Below are 24,740 nucleotides of genomic sequence, written 5' to 3' on the forward strand. Positions count from 1 at the left end.
ATATCAAGGAAAGACCAATGTTATACACCATTGGAAAAAATGAGTGCTTGCTGAAACCAAATTTAAATTATTTACATTTTTAACGTTTTTCGTTGAAAATATCGAAATTTCAGGACAAAATGGCGAACAGAATACATTAACCGATAAAAAAAATCATTTATGTAATACCCACCCGGGTACGCAACTTTTGCCGGGTATTACGATTCGCTCCTAAAAAAAAGTGGCAAAACGAGGCACCCTAGTGTTCAAGCTCCCATTTGGCCACGTACGCCAATGTTGAGCCGACACCGGCGGCACAGCGGCATAGCCTTAAAACGTCAGTTTTTTCAATCAGAAGCAGATAATATTAGTAAAAGTCCCTTAAGAAGCGATAATTTTATGTAAGGGGTTGTTTACCCCAATTAAGGGGTTGCTCGTAAAAATGGAGGATGAAAGAAAAAACGGACGTCATTTTCGCATTCAGCGACCCAAAATTAACCAAAAACACCCTAAATTGTGGCCAGGCATTTTTTGAACTTCTTTTTTGCAGAACAGGGTATCCACAGTGACAATGGCCGCCAACTGTCCCTGCTACTGCAATGCATATATTTCCCCCCAGTTCCCGCTGCACCTTCTCACTTTAGGAAATAGTAATCAAAGTAAATTAGACCAATCTCTTCCATTGCCGTTTCCGTTGGTTCAAATTCTCTTGTTATACCTTCCACTTACCAAAAGTTTTTCCAGGTTTCCAGCTGTGGATGAAAACAAAATTCATTCTCTAAAATGATACCAAACACACATTCCCCGTATCAAAGGTTGGTTCTTAATAAATAACACAAAAGTATGGAAAATGGCCAGCAGTGTATCACAGATGTACAGTACTCAGGTCGGCGCGGTAAGTGTTAATATTTCTTTCACTACATTTTCATCTAAAATTACATTGACTCGAAATTCCATCTGAAAAATTGTCAGTGACATTATCAGCAAATTAATTGGTGTTGCTGCCATTTCTCATTTATTTAATATCTTATTCCTTTTTAATGGGCAGGGAATCTCCTTTGGTTCAATAACCTTTTGATGGTAGCATACCTTAGGCCCTTTGCACAACAACAGATTTTGGATTTGTGGCATTTTTTAGTGTATCCCCCCAAAATTTCTGGTACCCCCCCAGAAATTCCTCCGAATTCCTCCGAACTTCCTCCGAACTTATCCGCAGAACTTTCAAGAAGGTTTCCGCAGAGCAAAATAAGGTTTTTTGCGCAAAGGATTTCCGCGCAAAGGCCCTTCGACTTAAAGGCTCGGAGACAAAGTCTCGGAACTCTTGTCTCCGAACTCTGTCCTACGACGCTGCCCTACGACGCAGCCCTCCGACGCCAGCCCACCTGGAGATCAAGACTTATATAGGTAGTACGGCGTAGGAATACCTACTCCTTGGCAATCAAGGGGAAGTGGGTGCTGAGTAGGCCGGCCCTTATTTTCAGAATTGCGAAAAGTTATGTTTTCCTAGTCTCAAAATGATCCAAATGAGGATTGTTTTCACAGGTTAAAATTTGGTTAATTTAAAATAACGGCTACCCGTGCCCCAAAGGCCCTAAGTACTGAGGACCCTCTATTGAGTTTTTTGGAGCAGAAAAAGTGCTATTTCTATGTAAAACGTAAAAGTAAAGTTATTTGCCGATTTTCTGCTTTTTTTGACCTATCTCCAAGCGTTTAGGAGATATCGTCCGTCGTAATGCAATCCACCCCCCAGGGCGCCACCCCGCACCGTGGCGACGCTTAGGCGGGGCCCGCACCACTCACTAGAGACTTCCCCTCCACCCCTTCTCTTCCCTCGACAAAGACTTTCCTACTAATGACAATGTTTGCATGCTGCTGTCATACACTGCTGAAGCATAAGAATGTGATTTGGAGTGAGAAGTACTCCACTTGTCCTATCACAATTCTCTCTCCCTCCAACACCTCATCCCACAATATCTTTCCCCTCCTTGAATTCCAATAACTTGCCTCTACCAGCTATCAACCCACTTGGTTATGTCTCCAACGCAGAAGATAGAGGAGAGAAAATCTGGCGGTACGCGGTTCTCCCCCAACCCCGGCTTGGATGGCGGATGTGTTGCGGTGGTGCCAGTCAACAGGGGCGCCTACTGGAAGATTTACACGGATGCAGCTAACTTGAACATCGTCCTATTACCCCTCCACTCCTTTGCAAATTCTCTCCCCTCCACCCTAACTAGATTCGGAGGTCGCAAGTTCTCTCTTGCTTTGGCGCTGGCGCTGGATAGATGGCTCGGCTGAGATGGGTGATTTCTGCAAAACCATACAGCTTGTACTTAGTTTTTGGTATTGTTTCCTATGAGATCATTAGTTATCATCGTTGTTTTCTGCAATAATTCTGAGATTGAATATTTCTACTTCTAATAGATATTGATTGAAAATAACTCGTAAATTTGTGACAGTTGCTTCCTTGAGTGCTGATTTCTTGTTTGTGGAGTCTTTCCCTCAACCAGCTAGTGACAGACGATCGGATTTCTTTGTGTCTGGGGCTTACTTTCACAATCTCGAAGATTTAACGACGTAACGCCACAGATTGCCGGTAAAATATCGACCGATTTTTTTTTTACCGGCGAAGCGATGTTTGCGCACGCGACGGATTTTTACTGATCAAAGATAAGTTGCCACATTTTTGAATCCGCGCCGGTGGTCCAAAGTTGCAATGGCCGGCAGCTTACCGGTTTTGCCGGTAAAATATTGGAGTTTGCACCACGAATGTTAAGAAAGAGGATCCTCAAGTCGGCTTATAAATTTAATGTCACCCACCGCCCATTCACAGTGGTTTACAAATGTCGCCACTCGCGTCGCTGACGGACAAAATAAATCAAATTTCACAGAGAAATAAGGTATATTTGGGCTGTCAACCGAAATTCATATGCATAATGATGTGATCTATCAAATTCATAACTTTTCAATGCTATTCCTCGCAATTAAAAACATTGAACTGCAGAATATTGGCAAAAAGTGGATCGAATTGTACCCGTCAACGCACCGCGAGCATTCTAGAAATGCGTTTAAAATGCTATGGAAGTGGCAACAAATCAGACGTAGATGGGAATAATAGGAAGTGGGCCTTCTTTTTGTGGACTCCTTGGTTTGCACACTGACCGACCACGCACAGGAACCGGTAAAATGCCGGTCGTCACTGTCGCCGACACAAAAACATTTACACCTACATAAAGCCACCTATTAGGCGTAGGACACCAACCGTTCACACATAAAAATGATGTACTTCAACGAAGTTGAGTCTTGTATTTATTAAAGCCCTTTATGGTTCGTGGGAAAAATGAATTCCCATATCTATCCGTTCAGCAAAATATTCCTCTTAATTTGTCGCTTCAATCGGACCTCGAAGTATAGTGGGGCTCTAATATTATGTTTTTTTTAAAATGTGGTGCTCTTCAAGATATCCATTCTTAATTGTTAAAGCAATCTAAGCCTAGGGCGCAGGCTCTGAGTCTCCATCGGTTACCAGTCTAATTCGTTTAACATCAAGTCAAATACGTTCAAGCAAGTGATTCTTTGATTCGGTAAAAAATCGGCGTGTGTTGGAGCACCGTTAGCCTTGATAACCACGAGGGAGTTAATCATCGATGAGGCCAACTTAACCAGGAGACAAACTTGAATAGATTTCGTCAATAACATTCACTGGAAAAGCTTACGATCTTTTATACTTGAAAAAGATGAGAAATTGTCAATTTATCAACCATTTTATCAGTTAATAGATAAGATTGACGAAAATTGGTAGATTTGTGACACCTTACCTGCTTAACCTAATAAACTCGGGCGCCAGGTATACCAGACCACTAGAAAATAAGGATCAAGGCCGCCTACGTCCGTAATCCACCGAGATAACTGCAGTGGCGACGAATGCCAGGATTCAAGATAGGCGACTCGGGGCAAGAAAAAAAAGATCACCTCTCTGGCTCAACTTCCGTATTTATTTAAATAAATTTGAAGGGACTTGAAAATAAGCCAGTTTAAGATCGATTTTAGAAATGTGCTCGGTATTACGTAATTTATCTAATATAGCGGACATACGCGGTAGCGGATACGCGTCTTTCTTGGTTAAGCGCATTAACCTTCCTAAAATCCAAACAAAATATGATTTTAACGCTAGACTGTCGCAGTTAAACAATCGGAATTGACCAAGCACTGTTAGAGGGTTCAATAATACCAAGCGATAACTTTTATCAACCTCTTGATTAATAATTTCCTGCATTTCAGGGTTAACGGGATAATAACGCTGCTTCATGGGCGCTGCGTCCCCAACATCAATATATGTTTTACTAAATCCTTGCATCCCGGACTTGCGTCAAATAACGAAATCTCCTTCTCTAAGAAATTAGTTAACTTCTCACTTGGACTCGGATTCAAGGCAAGTACACTAGGGTGTTGCTTATTTTTTATTTTTTTCTCGGATTTTTTATTTCCACCTCTTAAAATATACTATGGGGTGCAAAATGGATATCCTAAAAATTTCAGCTCAGTTTTCTAACATTTAGAGGTCGCTCAAAGAGAATAAATGCAAAAACATTATATTTTCCCGATTTTTTTAAAGTAACATCATTTTCAGGGGTAACACACCATTTTGTAGTCTCTTAGGGCCAAAATTCGCTCCATTTTAATGTCCGCTCAACAGTTTTCCAGGAATACAATACTTTTCCACGAGCTACAGCAGCGCGTCTAACCCCTGACGGCGAGCTGGTCGCTCGCAGGCCTCAATCACAGTCAGCGACCGTTATTGCCTAACGCCCTTAGCGCCTTTACAAGCGAAAGCCGGCTTAAGAAAGTAGGAGTCGAATACTATGTTGGCGTTTTTCATACCGAGTGTTTGCTGTAGTTTATCCTTTAAAATAACTCCCTCACTGTTCTTCGAATCTAATTAATGATAAAAAAAGAAATTTTCATGTTAAGAATCCTAAAAAATATGATAGACTGAGAACCTAAGATATGAAAGTAGTTAACACTATTCACGCTTGCCGAATCAATTGAAAATGCTTTTTTATAATCGCTAATCTCCACTATTCAACGCAGTCATGAACAATCTCAGCAGTGGCCCGGACACTGGCAGTTCCGGTGAGTTATGGAATCTTTAATATTGTTTTTATTTCATCAATCGGCCATGAGATGTATAGAACCATTTAATGACGTAATATGCAAAATGATATCTACTTACTTGATTCGTCGAATATGTAAATATTTCCTTTAGTAGACAGTATCCCCTGTTACCACAACATAGTAGCAACAAGAACCGTTGCCGCTCCTCTCGCGCTAATACCCAAGTCATCAAAGATCAGTGCATTTTGGGGTGTAATTAGGATTTTCCTACCATCTATCTTCTCTTCTATCTACTCGTCATATCTTCTCTTCCTCTCCACTCGGACTTCTCTGACTCCTCACTCTCTATTAAGTGCTACAGGAGGATCTCATTATTTGGCAAGCCAAAGGCGCGTTATAGTGTCCCGGTAAACCAAGTCCACCCCAACCAGCCAGTTTACAATGCATTTCATATAACGTGCGTTTGACTATGATGTGGGAGATTAGTTTTTTGGTGCTAGCAGAAACTTGAAAGTAATAATAGGGTGGTTTCCTATTATTTTTTTATTGCCTAAATCGAAAGATTAATACTCATGGAGTACGTATTTCACGCTTTTAGATTTTTAAGTGACGATATCTATTTTTCGCGATTAAATGAAAAGTGAAAATTTTCAAGGGCGCGAAAACGCGACGCGTAAGTAGGAATGATGGGAAAAAGTCCGTGCGACGCATTTCTGGTTCCCCCTCCCGCCTCGTGAGGTGACCTTGATCGAGGCTCTGAGCGCTGATGGGACGCAGGATGCTGGCGGGTAGCTGAGTACCTTGCTGGCTGGTAGCGCTTGGCTTAAAAAAGATTTATTAATACCTTATCAAACGAAGAAAGCTTTCCGACCTTAGCCAGTTTTAATAGGTGATTATTAAGACATGTTTCCCTGAGCTCTGTGTCTCATGCATGCATTGGTAACCTCAGACGATGTATAACTCCTATCCTCTCGTGTAGAAACTAGGTCCCTGTGACGTCACGTGGAGTGGAATCGCATGGGCGCCAATCTGGCCTTTTTCAAATGAGGATAAAATTTGACCCTTGCCATTCGTCTAAACCGGTATTTCAAAAACCAAATAATTTGTGTATTATGAATACACTAATGGTGGGTAACGAATCGCAATCAATGCTTTTCGTTTTCTTTGATGAAAGAAACTACCCTATTGTAAGGAAGTTTTTCAGAAAGAAAAATATTTTTAAAACTCTCTAAGTGCTAATTTAGTATCTTTTGAAGCAGGTAGGTATCCTGGTCGCCTCTGTATTTTCAAGAGCACTTCATCCACATAATTTTGAATAACTTCCAGAGCATTTACCGCGGCAATATCAAATAACCGATCCAATTTTTAATTCAATTCTATGTCATTCTTTAGCTGTTGCATAGGTCGCCGGCAGAAATAAATCTTGAATTATTACAGCACACTGCAGAGTGCCTCTATTTTATATATTGCACGCATTTCAGGAATAATTTTAATTCTCGACATAATAGTCCGGAATGGACCCACGAACCTCATCGTTAGTCTCGTATTTGCACACACTCCCTGTTTCAGGGTAAAGTGGTGGTGATAGAACACCTGTAGCACTTCGCGAATCAAAGGCAGCTTATTTTTCGCGTAACAAGAGGCTATAGCTGTTGGGACGCCAATTAGGAATACTTCAATAGACTTGAGCGCGATAAACGACATTGTTTTTATCAATAGCGTCTCGACTCCGAAAATTTACTCTATGCCATTCAAAATCCAAGACGTTAAAGGGGGTGTGAAACACGCAAACTTGGGTAAGAAAACATACACATAGTTGTCTCTAAACATCATTCTCCATGGTTCCATCTATTCTGCTTAATCTCAACGAAAGTCTCATGAATTTATAACAACGGAAAACAATAGTACAGGTAACTCCTCCCTTCTTTCACCGACTCTATTTAGGAAAGGCGCTAGGGGGGCGTAAGGCAGTGAGGGGCGGAGGACTTATCAGTTGACCGTGATGCGGCCTGCGGGCAACCTCGCCGTCAGGGATGTGACGCGCTGCTGTAGCTCGTGGAAAAGTATTGTTTTCCTGGAAAACTGTTGACCGGACGTTAAAATGGAGCGAATTTTGGCCCTAAGAGACTGCAAAATGGTGTGTTACCCCTGAAAATGATGTTACTTAAAAAAATCGGGAAAATATAATGTTTTTGCATTTATTCTCTTTGAGCGACCTCTAAATGTTAGAAAACTGAGCTGAAATTTTTAGGATATCCATTCTGCACCCCATAGCATATTTTAAGATGTAGAAATCAAAACTCCGAGAAAAAATAAAAAATAAGCAACACCCTAGTGGACATGGTCCAATGAAAAAGCTCCACTGATCTAGATCTGGGAATAAAATCAAACCGAAAGCTTAAAGAAAATCTTATCCTATAAATCCTAAATCATACGATCACTTTTCCCGTCGCGAAAAGCGATCCGATTTTTTCTGAATCACTCGGTCCCTCCCGCCCTCGGCTTTCGCATCACTTTCAATATCACAGCTCGTTGTCATGGGATCCGCATAACGAAAATATACAGTGTTTGTTTATCTATGTCGTTCCAACGATTGTCAAACGTTGCGCTGCAATCGCTCCATACGGGCATGCGTTCCGATTGGCTGATATGGGGTTTAAGTGACGGTTTTAGCGACGGAAAAATGCGACCTGACGAGTGATGAAAAATAGTGATTGGAATCCTCATCGCGATCGCGGAAAACAATTGACAGAGATGATCATTTGCGAGTGATCACTTTAGTGATCGCTCTAGTGATCACTTTTCGCGCCGAAAAAATGATCGTGTGATTCAGGCTTAATACACGGAACAGACGGGGAGGGTAAGACAAAGCAATACTTTTTGAGTCTTCCCTTCGAGTGTAACGGGGAGGCAAACTGCTCCCAACACGCGCTCCGGCGAACCATTTGCCATTCCCACTAACGTATCATGTTCTAAGTTAATGGAATCCCCCATAGCCTTAAGTAACATCAATCCATCTAATCCTAAAAAAAAAATTTACAGGAGCCAGAATCCACCAAGGCATGCACCCTATTACCGCCAAAGGACAATGGCACATACCATCGTCCGTCTCCTTCAAATCGAAATTCTCTCGAAATCGAGAGATGAACACTTGTGGTGAGCACGTGATCTCTTTTTCTGTGCCTTGACCCCACACTAGAGAGAGCTATAAGGGAGAACCATCCCCGCTGAAGTCCGAGATCCAAGAGAAGGAGGTGAATGCCGCGTGACCTGCCGTTGTCACAGTTCTCGTCTTCATCCTCTCTGCCAACCACGGCTTCGTGCTTGTTGCGTCGTCTGCTATCTCTCGATGGCTCGCTTCCGACGCACCAGCTTTCAATCGATGGTCCCAGCCGACTTAGGGTGCATTCACAGCTCTGCGTTGCGTTGACGCCACGAGAGCTCCCGCCTCGCTAGCTACTTTTGTCCTTCACAGCTCTGCGTTGCGAAAACAAATGAAAAGCAAAAAGCGTCGGCTCCTAAAAATCGGCCTGGGAGCATATCATCTAATGATTTCGAGCCGAGCGCACAATCCATTTGTTGTTTTGTGCATTTTTACGCAATTTCATTTCTTAAAATATTCTTCTTAACTATAAATAGCATTTGAAGTTAATATAGAGTCGATAATCATGTATGTAGTGATGGCCCTTGCCTATGCATTATTATGACCTTTACATTTTTTTCCTAAGTCGGAATATTCGAAAAATAACAAATTACTTACACTCACAATCAGTGAAAATGAGTAACATGGAATGTTATCAGAAATATTTATTTATGATAACTGTTATTGAAACAGATTGTCCTAGTCATGCTATCTAAATAGCTTCAACTGAGCAGATCATGAGGGTACAATTATTAGATATCAATTGGAATTTAAACGACCAAAGTCACCAACAAGGAACTCTCACTCTGTATTTAGCTTGTGATACCATGCACGGGCATGTGTTATGCTAATATATGCTCTTCGGTGATCGTAATCTAATTTAGGGTTAACATTTATCTTATGTTTAGGAAAGATACGAAATATCTATGCTTGACACTTCAAAGTAATAGTAAATAATGAAATAAATAGCATTTGTCACACCCATTAGAGCTTACCTTGCATATTTGTATACCCAAGCTTCTTATAAACAATTACCAATTCGAAATCGTCGGCATACTGCCGCCTTCACGCAGAAAAAATCCGAGGTTCAGTTTTTCTGCGACGACGCACCGAGATAAAAATTGCCAATGAAACAAGATTGTTGACACATCTGCTATTACTATGATCGAATTCGTCAAAATGTTACGTATAGTTCAGTCTCAGCTAGTAAAACGTACCCGTACCAGGCGCTAAAGTATTTGAAAATTATTTGGGATGAGTAAAAGTCTCTATGTCACTGCAGTTGATGAATCAACCTATTAAAAGATATGATAGTCCTACCAAATCACCAGCATAAATATTTGTAAATTAAAATATGATTTCTCTTAGATCACACCTCCGATCTTATACTTACTTTGCGTGAGGTTACCACCACAAGAAATTTGAAGAGGCAGGAAAGAAAAAAAAAACAGAAATAAAATACAGATATTATGTATTTTTTTAGTCAATCACAATAATATTTCCAATTTTCTCTTCTATCCCACATCTAACTTGGCGAAGCAATTACTCTTATTCTCTTTCGAGTAGAAAATTATTTAAAAGAGGACTAGCAGATACATAATAACTATCTTCAATACTTTCTCCAATGAACGTCCACTATCACAGCATCCACTTGCACAAAACAAATCCACATCCACTTTAGATCTATATGTCACTTCTGCCACAATGTCTGTCATCTTGATGATAGGTAACAGTGAAGCAATGGTACCTTCCTCCAATCTTCAACAAGATTCTTCAATCAATTCAACAAGAATTTTCTACCCGTCTTCTCGTCCAAGGCCACAGATTATATGCTGATACCACGAGGTGTGATGTGAAGCTCACACACCTAAATTAATAAATAATAAAATACCACATAACTTACTAGGTCACATCAATTCCAATTTTTGGCATTTCTGCATGAGAAATCAAATTACTGGGCTAGTAAATATATTAAATAATTGTATACCTGAATATTTTTTAAATTTTAAACTATAGCAAATGATAATTTGAAATGATGAAAGGCGACGCATAACACACCATAGTGCATGCTAAGAAAGAATATTCGATTCTATAAACTTGGCTGCTTATTCCTAGTTTCTCCTTTAACCACACGTTTACCGAAAGAAATAATACAAAAAAAGACAACTAAAATGCAAGAATTTTCAAATGAATTGCAGCTACAATATTATAAATCACCATTTTCAGTACTGGAGTCATGCATCAACATCCCGAAGCCACTTCTGACTTAAAATGACATCCAAATAAATACAGCGAGAAAGGTTACATACCTTTCTGTTTTTCGTAGGGATGACATTTTTTCTTCTTATCGCCCAAATGCACGTCTTCCTCAACTCAGGATCTTTAGGAAAGCTAAAATCTTGAACCATGTCCCGGAGTTTCCTTCACATCTCGGCAACACACATACGAAAGGCATTTTTAACAAAAATACCTCACAAACACGTTTCTGAAGCCCAGTGAATGAAAGTTAAAGAATAAGGGAAACTTCACCACTACCAGACACTATTTTTCACCAACCTAACCACAAAAATCCCTGAAATTTGGTGGGACGTAACGTAAACAACGCGATCTCCAAAGGATTGTGCAGGCTTGTGATCGGGCCTTCTTTCTAGGAGGATATGGCACCACTCGCGAAAGAAAATAGTTCCAGACCGAATACAGTTTTATCGATGAGATACAATTTTATCGATGCATATGAATTTGCCAGTCCTCTTGTATCTTTTTTCGCCATTTTAGGAAATAAAGAAACAAAACCTTTTTAGTTACTTTCTAAGCGCGATTTCTTGTATCTCGATCGTCCACCCTCGTATCCAGATACGTAAAATTCCTGTGCCGTATGGGGACGGTACAGGCTTTCAAGACAAGTTCGTGTTTGAGGAGTTTCTAGCTCGTCATTGCAATTCAGTTTAACACTTTCAATACCTTCTGTAAAGTGAGAAGCAAAAGTATCACAAATTTGACATATATCGTTATCCTTGCAAAGTAGTTTTAGTATTAATTCATCTTGGTTCTTTCTAGTGTAATTTCCTTTTATTTGGTTTATTATACATTCCAGATTCCCCTGCTATCCTTAGCATTAACACACTTGTCATGATAGTATTTCAATTTTGATTTACTAATTTCTTTGTTCACTTTATTTCTTAATGTTTTGTATGCCTGATTAAGATCAATTCTGTTTTGATGACTTTTCCATCTTCTAAATAATTTTCAATTTTCTACAAAAATAAATTTAATCCGATCCGAGTTTCGATGTTACTACATCATTTTCAAGGTACAAATGGTGGTAAGTGCAGTCAATTTATACATTTTTAGGAGGCTGGAGTGGGAGAACTGAGGGGGGAGAGAGGAGTAATGGGATGATAAATCCTCAAGGAGGTGGCTGGAATAGGTTGAGGTGGAAAGCGTGTGGGGGAGGGGGAGGGAGAAGTTGATGCTTGGAAAAACCGGAGGAGGTAAAAAGGGTGGAAATTAAAGGTTTTTTTCCAGGGTTAACAAACTTTGAACATAGAAACGAAATACACGTGGTGGTCTTCTTATCTTCGGGTGTTTTTTCCGAGGGCCATTGGTGAATGGTGTGGAAAGGGGAAGGCGTCTTCTGTGCCGGTGGGCTTGCGTACGCATTAGCAGGACAACCGAGGACGCATTCTTCTGAGGGCGGGTAGGTGGGGAGCGGGGGGTCGGCGTTTGTGAGAAAAGGAATCAAAATTCGTCGTGGCCTTTGTCAATAAACATTTTTTCATCATATTCCCCACATAATCTTGAATATGGTATTTCATTTGCGATGGAACTCACTACATCATATAACGGCAACATTTGTTCCTTCATGATGTTCTTCAGACACTGAGTTGATTTAACAATAACCCTGCAAACAGGACAAAAAATATTTAGAATAAGATGTCACACGATTGAATGAATTTCAATTCACACGCAAACCGTAGATACGTGAAATCTGAATCACTAGAGGAGGAATTTTAAGGAAAATTGAATATTTAATGGTATTCTTTCAAAGTGCATCAGCAGCTATAGTCATTGTCCATTACGTTTTCTCATTTGTGTGAAAGGTAGAGTCAAATGTCATTCTGATAAAAATTTAACACCATAATAATGTGCTCGCAGCAGTCTTAAGCACGATACTATATAGTTCATTGAGAATGATTGTTTATTTAGATAAGGAATTTCCTGGGTGTGTCCTCAAATTCTCATAATCACTGCTTACCAGCACATTTTTTCTTCAATATCTATATCCGGTGTCTCGCGAATGAATTTGACGAGAACTGAGTCATCCAAGGCAATCGTTACAGCGCAATTCGCCCACGTCTCTGCTATTGTAGCAAGGATTTTGGGTTCAGCAAATACTGTGAAAAAATAAGGCCGAAAATTAAATATGCATGAAAAGTTTCATTTTAGTCACATATCTAGATTCAATAATAATAAATCTCACTAAAACCTACACTGCATCACATCTGGACGGCAAACACTTGACAACACTAAATCACACATTTGGACCACAAATATGTTTAATTTTGTGTTTTCGAGGTTTCCGGGCAGGCATTCTTTCATTTCATCTTTTATGCTGAGGAAAAAAATAAATCCATGATTATTATTTCATGCCATGTGTACCGGGATATTTACATGCAGAAGAAGAGAAGGACGCTCCTGTGTAGAGGTGTTGAGATAATTCATAATATTTGGCAAATTGGGCAAATACGTCCAATCATAATAAGAAACGACCAACAATAGTACATTTACTACCAAATACCAATAGTCAGGGACAGTCTGGAGTGAGTGGTGCTCCTCAGCTTGGGCTCATAAGGGCCTCCCCCCCAACCAGGGGTTTTCCTCCGGAAAATTTTACGATATTGCATTCATTACACGGAAGAAGATTTTGACACTTTTTTGGCTCTAAAAACATATAAAAGTTAGCGAAAAAATAGCAGTTTCTCTTTAAAACTCTAAGCAAAGACTAGGAATTTCAGAGTTTATAAAATTTAAGAATGTACTATGCTTTTATTATCTATTAATTAGTAAATTTTTTCCTTGAAAATTTTTTATATTTATTTTTATTATTTAGTGTATTTGTTCAAGAAATAACCTTTTCGAATAGTCTTTCAAAAGTGCATTAGGTTTTCTTTTATCGCATTACACTATTATTTTATTTATTTTTTATACGAGGTACACATTTTTCGACTGCAATCGCTCATCAAAAACACCATGCAGGCGGCAGGCGGGTACTGCGCACGTAGGGAAATAGCGCTCCCTCCGCATCACACCCTCAAGTCGTTCCTGACCGTAAGTTGTTAGTTTAAGATCAGTAGCACTCTCATTAACTACACTGCCTCAATTGATTCTCCCGCCAAGTGTGCACTGCGTAGAGACAGTCAGAAAACTCGTCCAATGGTTTCAGCATTGACATGCATTGACCATAATGCTGTGGCATTTTTTAGTGTACCCCCCAGAAATTCCTCCGAATTCCTCCGAACTTCCTCCGAAATTATCCGCAGAACTTCTCCCGCTAAGGACTTTTCGCGCTAAGGTTTTTCGCGCAAAGGATTTTCGCGCAAAGGGACTTCGACTCAAAGGCTCGGATAATCTAAGTCTCGGAAACTCTTGTCTCCGAAACTCTGCCTCCGATAATCAGCCTCCGTAATCAGCCTCCGAAATCACCCTCCGAAACCAGCCTCCGAACCAGTCTCTGAACACCTCTTCTTGAAGATCTTTATGTTGCTAGGATGGGGATGAAACAGTTCTGCAGGGAGTCTATTCCGTTCATTAATCGTCCTGTTGAGGTATGAGAACTTTTATGCGTTAGTCCTTTGAGGCCGACATTCATCTTGTGTTGGTTATCTTTCCTACCTATATAGCTGTGGTTTTCTATCTAACCTCGTAGTTCCCCCCATGACTTTTCCCTGTGAGTGTGTGGAAGAGTGCGAAAAACCTACCTTTTTTCTTCTCCGTCCTAGTGAGTCCCATCCCAGTACTTGCATCATTTTAGTGACTCTTTCGATCTTTTTATGAATTCCACAGTCAACTATGACTTATGTGGTGCATCAGGGCAAATTAGCTCCTGACAGATGGCATTAAACTCTCTGATACATTTCGATAGAATAGCATCTAAAATCATGTAAAAGAATAGTGCAATAATAAAAAAAACTTTTGCCCAGGTAATATTGGAGTGCAAATTAGACCTAGGACAGTGGTCTCATCTAATTGAAGGCCTGGGAAAGGAAATAACATCCTAAAAGTCGATCAAAATACAGTTGATAATCATATAAGTGCGAATTTTCTCTCTCGAATGAAACGATTCTATTCTAATCATCATGTGATAAGTTGGAAAGAGTGGACATAACGTAAAATTACATCCAGTTGCGAGGGACAGCAAAAAAAAGTTTGTGGTGTTTTGAATAGTTAAAAATTAAATTTGCACCTAGGTATATTTAAAATGAAATTACATTAATTATATGTCCTGGGTGCAAACACCTTTGAACGAAAAATACATAAGCATGACATTTTGAGTTTATGTTAAGTTACAAATCACTGAAAACGTAGTATGATAAATATAACAAAGAATAGACATATTTAAGTATACCGGGACTAGCCACGGTGATAACTTTAACGGAGTCACCCGCAATGCATAAATAGTGCGAAAAATCCACAGAGGAAAAATCATTCGCCTTGACCGGGATTCGAACCCGGATCCCTCGATTTCCGGCCGAGTGCTTGAGCCAGTTTTTTTTTCAATAATTTTTTTAATTTCCATTTATTTCAATACACAAGCTGAATTATACAATTTTAGAAAGACAAAAAACAGTAACTTAGAAGAACAGTAACTTACAAAATTGTAGCCAATATTAAATACACTGAGAAAGAGAGAAAAAGTTTTTGCCGATGAACCAAAGAAAAAATTAATGAAAAAGAAAAAAAAGTTAACAATTATATTACTCTCTTTGTCTTTTTGATTGGTAGGTAGGTAGATGTACTTAGCCCGGATCAAATTCAATAATTTCGTTGAAAACGTTTATAATGAAAGCCTTGACATTTGTCGGCGTTCCACCAAAGTCCGTAAGCATCACAAACCTCAGCAGGCCCTCAACCACTGGCTTTTTACGTAAAACAAGGTTAATAAATTTGGAAATTAGGGCCGAAAGTGTGATGTTTTTAAAATTTGGAAACAGTTTAAAGTTTAGAATTAATAAATTCAAGTCTGTAATCGTGGCGCCACTACCCAATGAGTCATAGCTTCTGAAAATCGATCGTATAGCCTTCCACGCCCTTGGTCTATCCCCACAACCAAGGACGTGGTGTGGCATGTCATCTATGTGATTACATGCAGGGCAGAGAGGTGTGTCGGCGGATTTGATTCTATAAAGTCTGTCCCGCGTGGGCACTAGGCCCACGATCACGCCATAAACATCGCTCGCGACACTCTCCTCTACCCCGCATGCCGCCCAGTTCCTCCACGAGTTTGCGGAGGGGGGAGCAGCTCTCCCCTCCCTTCCCCTGAAAACCCGTTCATAAATTGTTTTACATGTGTAAGCTTCGCCCGGGCGAAGGAGCTCGACGACAGACTGAGCCGCCGTCAGCGATGTTTTCAACTCGCGCGAGGTGGCGCTGCCGGCGGACCAAGCCGCCTCTCCACAGAGTCCCCGCCCAGGATTTTAAAATTTAATTTGTTAAAGCTATTCTCGATTTCAGACCTGCATCATGCAGATTCAACCCTCCCTTATCGCGATTAAAATAAAACTGTTGCCTTTTGGATTTTATTTGGCTTTTATTAAAAGGATTTTATGCCAAATCATAATTTTGGTGTTTTTAATTAACATTGCATGGTGTTGTCTAGTTAAGATCCATGTGTGGGCCACGTACCATATCTTCGGGTAAATTAAATTACACTGTTCTGCAAAAAAATAGTTCAAAATATGCCCCGCTAAAATTTAGGGTGTTTCTGGCTAATTTTGGGTCGCTGAATCCGAAAATGACCTCCGTTTTTTCTATCACCCTCGGTTTTTACGCAACCCCTAAATTGGGGAAAACCACCCCTTATCTAAACTTATCGCAATTTCCAATCTGGATTTATGAGTGGTAAGAGCACAGAAGATACATTATTAAAATTCTGCTCAGAGCTGAACGACGGACTGAATAAGAACTGTAGAGTTGCTGGCTTGTTTGTAGACATTACCAAAGCCTTCGACTCCATTAATCATAAGATACTAATGAATCGATTATGGGAAGCGGGTATTCGTGGAACCGCATATGATTGGTTTCTGTTGGCGCAGGTTGGGTAAGAAAGAAAGAACGTCCATTCTGTTTGACACTCAACGGAAGACTCCGCTTTTTATTAACACAGCGAACACAGCTGTCAGCTGTTTTTCAATACAAAAATCTAGTAGTAACAGATGGCACTACTAGTATGCCATAGAATGCCTCGAAAATATTGCAACTCCCAACACTCCTCCTCAATATTTACAAGGCACACTTACAATTACTCTGGTTTTATTTCACACATACCAAGTTCAGTGCGGTGCTTAGAAAAAACATCACATGGTAAACCCTTTGTTAGAACATCTGCAGTTTGACTTTCAGATGGAATGTAAATTACATTAATGATCTTATTCTTAATTAGATCTCTAACAAATTTGTAAACAATATCCATATGTTTTAATCTTTTCTGCTCCCAGTTTGGTAATGCACATATGCATGATTGATTGTCTTCATACATTGTTATGGGTTGAGCAGTTTCAATTTTCATCTCAGCTAATAACTGTTTATGCCATAACAATTCTGCTGATGCTGAAGCTAGTGCCTTGAACTCAGCTTCAGTTGAAGATTTTGAAAATGTACTCTGTTTGCGAGAACCCCATATAACTGTATCACCAAAACTTTAAGTAAATATCCAGTTACTGATTTTCTATCAATATTATTGGCATAACTGGCATCAGCATAGGCACATACAACTACATCAGTATTACCCTTAAACCAAAGTCCATACTGCAATGTTCCCTTTATGTAACGTAGCACTCTTTTTAAGCCTTCCCAAAGAGCCTGTGTGGCTTTACTTTGATACTGACTATTGAAATTAATGGCTGCACATAAATCAGGACGAGTTGCTAAGCATGCATACATCAAACAACCAATAAGTTCTCTATACGGTTTACTGTCTACAGGTTGTGAGGGAATATCATTAAATTCATTTATACCCAGAGGGGTTAATTTTGGTTTACAAGAATCCATTCCAAATTTTTTAATTACTTTATCCAAATAGCTTGCTTGACTCAAAAACAAAGAATTGCATACCTTCAGGAGGTATCATATAAATCTCCTCCTTCAGGACACCATTAAGAAAAGCATTTTTTTACATCTAACTGATGTATATGCAACTTTTGATAGTTACTTACACTCAACAATGTTCGTAAAGTTGACATTCGGGCCACAGGTGCACATGTTTCCGTGAAATCTTGCCCAAACTTTCGAGAACACCCTTTTGCCACTAAACGTGCTTTATATCTCTCTCTTTCACCATTATCACAATATTTAACAGAGAATACCCATTTACATTTAATTGGTTTTTTACCAGGTGGTAGTTCAACTAACTCCCAAGTCATTACATTTAATTGCCTCCATCTCTTCACTAATTGCCTTTAGCCATTCATTTTCATCCGGCCTACCCTGGATTTCCTCAAATGAGTTAGGAACATTTTCACTGTAAGAAATGGCATTTAGCACAAGTCCTTCATGATCAAAATTAACATACTTAACGTTACCATCATTGGGAATATTCATTAACAAAGCAAATTCAACTCTTTCTCTTTCTTCTTCTGATACAAAATCATGACAATTATCTGTAATATAATCCTTGAGGTATGATGGGGTTTTCTTAAGGCTTTTACTCCTCCTTAACTCTACTTCTTTGTTGGCATTAGTTGTTTCACCATCTACTACGTAATTAGTCATAGCATTACCTTCCCCACCATCTGAACCCTCTACTGACTCAGTCATTTCTTTTACGTTTTCAAATGAATCATTTGTTGGCTTTAGCTGTTCACTTTGGAAGAAATCTTCCCAGCTATCTTGGAATTTAGTTCTACTTTCATCAAACTTCACATCACATGCGCTCACTACTTTATGATCTTCTAAGCTCCATAATCTATATCCATTTGGACAATATCCCAAGAAAATACATTTCTTTCCCTTTGTGTCAAATTTACCCTGACACTCAGATGCTTGTTTCTTAACAAAGGCCACACAACCAAATTTTCTTAGCTTGCTCAAGTTGGGACGGTACCCATACCACAGCTCGGCTGGAAGCTTATCTCCCTCTAATGCTTTGGTTGGACTACGATTGATTAGATAGACTGCAGTCAATGATGCCTCTATCTAAAAGGTTCTACTCAAGTTTGAGTCTCTTAACATACAGCGAGCTTTCTCCACTATTGTGCGATTTAGCCTTTCTGCTACACCATTAAGTTCTGGCGTATGGGCAATAGTGGTTTCCCATTGTATTCCTTTACTTCTGAAAAATTCAATCACTTCATTATTAACATATTCTCTACCATTGTCACATCGGAAGTGACATATTTTTGTTGAAAACCTAGCTGTAACCATAGCCTCATACTGCTTAATCAGTGCTGGTACTTCACTTTTTTGTTTAAGACCATAAGCAACTACAAAGTGGGAGTAATCATCAACAAGTGTTAAAAGGTATCTAACCCTATTATATGCAATTGGTGTTATTGGTCCAAATACATCACTGTGTATTCTCCCTAGAGGTCTTTCTGCTCTCTTCCTTGGATGGTTGTGAGAGGTACTTGTTTGTTTACATTCCACACATATATCACAAAATTTACCATGAATTTTAGGAATTTCATCTACACCATCAGCTGATTTACACAATTTTCTAAGACCCTCTGAACTAATATGTTCCATTATCCTATGCCACAGTTGTTCAGAGTCACCAAGGAAACACTGTTGATTACTATAGATTTCAAATGGCAATTTATACAAGCTACCTTGTCTTTTGCCCACAGCGACTTTTGATTTATAATCATTGAGAAAAACTGTAAATAATCCCTGATCAATAGTCATTTTACACCCTTTATCTTCTAATTTGGATATGGACAAAAGATTGCATTTAAGATTTTCTACAAGAAGTACATCATTAAAGTCTAGCTTCACCAACTTTCCATCTACTTCAGTCGTACCTTTAATATCCCCAATCTTTTTGGCTAATATAAAATCAATTGTCTTTGCAACTTGTATCTTCACTGGTTCAATCAACGTTCTAACATTTTCTGCAGGAGTATCATCCCGTGCAATTATATCAGAACACCCAGAATCCAAAGTCCAATCATAATTTGCATTTTTTACTTTATCAAAAAAACCAGCATCCACTAATACTTTTCCATTAGCTGCTACATCAAATCCAAATTCATCACTAACCTCTACTTCTGTGCAAAAACTATAAGTTACAACCTGGTCAGGTCCACCAGCATCTTCACTCATGTAGTTGTCGGAGAAGTTTGCCTGATGCCTGCCCCTGTTGCCGCTCTTACTCCAGTCATGACCATGACCATGACTCCAGTCATAGGCATGTCCCCTCGATTTCTCCAGCTGGAAGCTCTGCCACGGCTGGTATAGGAAGTCCGGTATGCCCCGCCTCCAGGCCGGTAGCAATCTGCTGCCTTGTGGTTCCGTCTGCCACAGTTGTTGCAGGTGAAGTCTCGACCTCCGGAGCCTCTTCCTCTATAGTTGCTGTCGCCAGACGTCTTCTTGAAGCCGGAAAAGGCAATAGGCCCGTCATATGAATTTAAATTCTTACTCTTCCTCGTACTCAGGCACTCTTCTATCTGATTTCTCACTATTTCCATTTTCAACCTTTTTGTTGCCATTGTTTTCAGAGCAACTACGATATTTTCAAGCTCTACTGGCATGAGCATCAAAAACTGTATTACAGCCCCCTGATCATCCATCCTATCTCCTGCCTGTCTCAAGTCCCGAACAAGACGATCAAATTTTAAACAATAGTCATGAAAACTTTCTTGATTAGGGCGAAAGAATAGTTTCTTTAATTTATTAGTAAGTGAAATTCTGGAAGTTGCCGTTGTTCTTTCGAATCTTTCCGCTAACGCTGTCCATGCGTCAAATGCACTGCACGAGTCTTTGACTATCTCTAGTAGCCCATCTTGGATTCTCTGCACTATGGCACTCATGCACTTTCTGTCCATTCTTATTATTAATTTTCTTTTCTCTTCTTTACACTTCTTTTGCGATGGCGTATCACTCTCATTCTCTTCGTATTCATCTAAGTGTTCCTGTAGCGGACGATCTAAATGTTCAAGAAGTTCCTTCTCTTCCAGGAAAATGTTCATCCAAAATTTCCAATCATTGAAGTTTTTACCGTCAAACAACGGAATTCTATATCTCTCTTCCTCCATTTTAAACTCTGCGATCTTCGACACACACGGCACGACACATTCGGTCAGTAAGCACGATGCCCAGACAAGTTCGCACAGAATTAAGAAAGAGAACTTTTTTTACATGTCCGTTAATCTGGGCCCATAACCCTGTTGGCGCAGGTTGGGTAAGAAAGAAAGAACGTCCATTCTGTTTGACACTCAACGGAAGACTCCGCTTTTTATTAACACAGCGAACACAGCTGTCAGCTGTTTTTCAATACAAAAATCTAGTAGTGACAGATGGCACTACTAGTATGCCATAGAATGCTTCGAAAATATTGCAACTCCCAACAGTTTCAAAGTTATCTTTGTGATCGAGATCAATGTGTACGTCTCAAAAATTGCTGCAGTGAAAAGATCTGACTCACCTGTGGTGTGCCACAGGGTTCTGTGTTGGGACGCATACTATTTTTAATATATGTTAACAACTTATGTGCTGGCAGGTTTAAAGGTCAATTAACGTCGTTCGCAGATGACACTGCACTAAGTTATTCTGTTAATAGTGTTGATGATCTATATGAGCTCATACAAAGTGATCTTTTAACACTCAATATGTGGTTTTCTGCTAATTATTTGTTGTTAAGTGAAAAAACGAAATATATCATGTTTAGCATGAGTAAATCTATGTCAAACCAAAATAAAGTATACTATCAATGTGCAAATTGTATAAAAGATAATGTTACTTCCTGTGATAAATGTATTCTGATCAAACAGGTTAGTCACATAAAATATTTAGGCATATAATTTGACCAAAATTGTAAATGGAAGTCTCACATAAATAAATGAAAATCAGAAATGATTTACATTGTAAGAAAATTCTACTTCCGCAGATACAAATGCCCTGAATCAGTGGTAAGAATGGTATATTATGCTCTCGTTAATTCAAGATTGCAATACGGAATAACCTGCTGGGGTGGAGCATATTTTATCAACATTAAACCATTGATAGTGGCGCAAAAAAGGGTTATTAGGGTTATAACGCGATCGTATAGGAAAAGCCACTCATTTCCTCTTTTCAAAAAATTAGATATCCTCCCACTAAGTCATCTATTCATTTATAAAGTCCTTAGAGTTTTCTATAATCGTAGCGGTGAAAAGGCCGGACCACAAACTTATGACATCAGATCTTGGAGAAACTTTGATATACCTAGGCCGACGACTGAAATATATAGACAGTCATATCAATACTTGGGGCCAAAATTATGTAGTATGTTGCCAATAATGTGGCAAAGAAAGAGAAGAGATGGGGTTTTATATCCGCAGTTAAAAAATGGCTTATGCAATATGAGGAAGTAGAGTTTCTGCTAAGAAAGGTGTTATAAACGTTTTCAAATAAAGGTATATTGTATGTAATTCTTATGCGTTATGAGAGAAAGTGTGTTATGATAGTATGTGTTAAGAAAAGTTACCCATGTGTAAATTACTGTAAATTCACAATCGAATGCAATTGTCAAGAAAACAAATCACTCAATTAAACGAAATAAATGTATTTTTATGTATGTTAGCACCAGTCATGTTCTCAATAGTGTATGATGGTAGCCCCAAAACCTTTCCACAAAGGGGTACCTATATATTCCACAAATATTACAGGGTTTATTTTTCTCGATGTAATGTATTGAATATGAATGGAATAAAATTCTATTATTCTATCGCTTTTCAATGGACTTTTACTAATTTTATCTGCTTCTGATTAAAAAAATTGACATTTTGAGGTTATCAGGGTCAAGAGAGAGACAAACCTCACTGGGGTTGAAAAGATTTAGGGGTTGACAATTGAAAAAAAAAACTTAAAAAACATTAAAATAACAATTTTTCGTTGTTTTTATGACATATGATATGGTAGCTTTTGGAAAGGTTTTTAAGGGATGAATACCCTGTTCACTCCCCCCTATTTTGTAGAGGATTAATGTAACATAAAATATAAGAGGGAAAGGGGGGTATACGAGAAGTATAGGAGGGGGTTAAGGAGGTGGTATAAAGAGCTGCCACAAAAATCTGGAATATGGGTTTCCTTTAAAACAGTGGAATATTCAAAAGGAACCGAAGGTAAATCGTGGCTGTTGTTCGGTAAAACAACCATTAAACTTGTCTTCGACGAGTCGATGAAAAGCCTCCATTGGTCTGGATCATTCTTAATCGCTAATTCCCTCATCAGTCCTTCAATATCAGTGAAGAAAATCAGATCGTCATTTTCATCATCGGTTGAAAAAAATCGAGTGAGGTTTGACTGTCTGCCTTTGTAGTAAGAAACATTCACCCTATCGGCCAAAAGATTTCACTGCTGCAACTGCGAGCCAAGAAGTTGGGCTTTACCCTTCGGTAAGTCTAAATCTTGTATTAGATCACTTAGGTCATCGCGTTATGGGATGAGGTGACCTTTTTGACTAGTCTGGGGTTCTTCTACATCAGGGCTGTAATATTCATCTCGATGGCTAGGACCTGCTTCCTCTACCGGTGTAGCTTCGTTCAATAAGGCATTAGAATCATCGAGGGTGCTAGTAGTTTTAGCTTTAGCGATAGCATTAGTATCAGTATGCTTCACCGGGTGAATTTCTGATGCTAAATTCAAATAAATCACTTCAGAATTTTTTTTTAACCCATAGTGTCGGTTTCGCAAAAATAGCAATTCGTTAAATGGCAAGTTGGTTCAACTCAAACCATTGGCACTCCAAAATTTAGGAAACGATTTCCCCAGTTTAGCCATTCACATAGACTTCTTTGACAACCACTGCAACAGAATTTAGTGTCCCACGATTTGTATTGGTCACCAATTTTATACCCGAAATAAAGTTCATAAGATTTCCGCACAATTGCAGTCATCGCTTTCCTTTGGTCTTTAAACACTAAATCTCCACAGGTGTTACAAAATTAATTGGGATGATTTTTGCAGCATCGCTGACTGATCGCGAGAAAACACTTTATCGCTCGCAAAAGAACACACTAACACGCTAGAAAAATGAAGAAAGAACTTGGAAGATTATGACCCGACACGCAGGAAAGAGTGTGACGTGCTGAATATACCACTGGTTTATTTCATAGATGAACATCAGCAAATGCGACTGCCAAGAGACACGAAAACACGTTTAAACGTGTACAAGAATGTCAAAATATGTGGTGAGTAACTTTTACAGTTATTTCCAAATGTTTCCCAATGTATTTCACAACGTTTTCCCATGTAATGAATGGAAAGGTCTCAGCTCTTACTGTAAAAGTAAGGAGGACAACGAAGTCAAATCATGAACCCCCAAACGCTGTTACAATAATATTTTGACAAATTTGATTTGTGTTAAGATTTTTTGGCAGCTCTTTATACCTACCACTTCCTAGGGGAGAAGAGGGAATACGAGTGGTATCACTCGTATACCCCCTTCCCCTATTATATTCTATGTTATATTAATCCTTTCCAAATAGGGGGGGGGGTGAACATTGTATTCATCTCTTAAAAACCTTTCCATTAGCCCTCTGAGAGGTGGTGAGTCGGCGGGCCAGGCAGCCGTCCCAATCCGGGGATTTTTCGTCCTTCGGCAAACTCGGAGCGATGAGTATACACGTCTGCTCAGTTAAGCTACCGAGGCGTCATTCTCCCCTGTGGAAATTTGTGGACTATACCGGACAAGGTGGTATGGACTGCTGAGCATATTATGCGACTAGCAGTCCAGGTCGTGCGCATGGCGCCACAGCCGGAGAGCAAAGCCCGAACTTTGAACACGAGAGGTGTTCGCTCTAGACTTATTTAAGTATACCGGGACCAGCCACGGCTCACCTATGATAGTTGCATTATATGCTCAGCAGTCCATACCACCTTGTCCGGTATAGCCCACAAATTGGAGCATTTTGGAATGGAGCAATTTCAATGGGACATTTTATATCACCCGGGGTGCAATGCCGACCAAGTGCCGTGTGACTTCCATCTTAACGCTGAAATGAAGATGTGACTTGGAGGGAAGCGTTTTCAAATGGACGATGATGAGCTTCAGGACGAAGGGAAAAATCATTGGAAGTTATTGGCGGCAACATTC

The 24,740-nt window shown here is 39.4% G+C and overlaps 1 protein-coding gene across 2 annotated transcripts in view; it reads right to left on the bottom strand.

Moving 5' to 3' along the window:
• LOC124154349 overlaps positions 1–24,740 on the bottom strand; it is a 54,570-nt gene that overhangs the window by 14,868 nt on the left and 14,962 nt on the right. Inside the window, exons 4-6 of one of the 2 annotated variants that reach the window (XM_046528024.1) lie at positions 12,724–12,845; positions 12,489–12,627; positions 11,705–12,134 (exon numbers count right to left, since the gene is read on the bottom strand). The exons of the other annotated variant lie outside the window; for it this stretch is intronic. Coding sequence (XP_046383980.1) covers positions 11,972–12,134; positions 12,489–12,627; positions 12,724–12,845 — 424 coding nt within the window. The 3' untranslated portion in view covers positions 11,705–11,971. Of the gene's footprint in view, positions 1–11,704; positions 12,135–12,488; positions 12,628–12,723; positions 12,846–24,740 lie in introns of those variants that run through there. 2 annotated transcript variants of the gene reach the window in all.

Source organism: Ischnura elegans, chromosome 2 (assembly GCF_921293095.1).
Source record: "Ischnura elegans chromosome 2, ioIscEleg1.1, whole genome shotgun sequence".
Classification (NCBI taxonomy): Eukaryota; Metazoa; Arthropoda; class Insecta; order Odonata; family Coenagrionidae; genus Ischnura; species Ischnura elegans.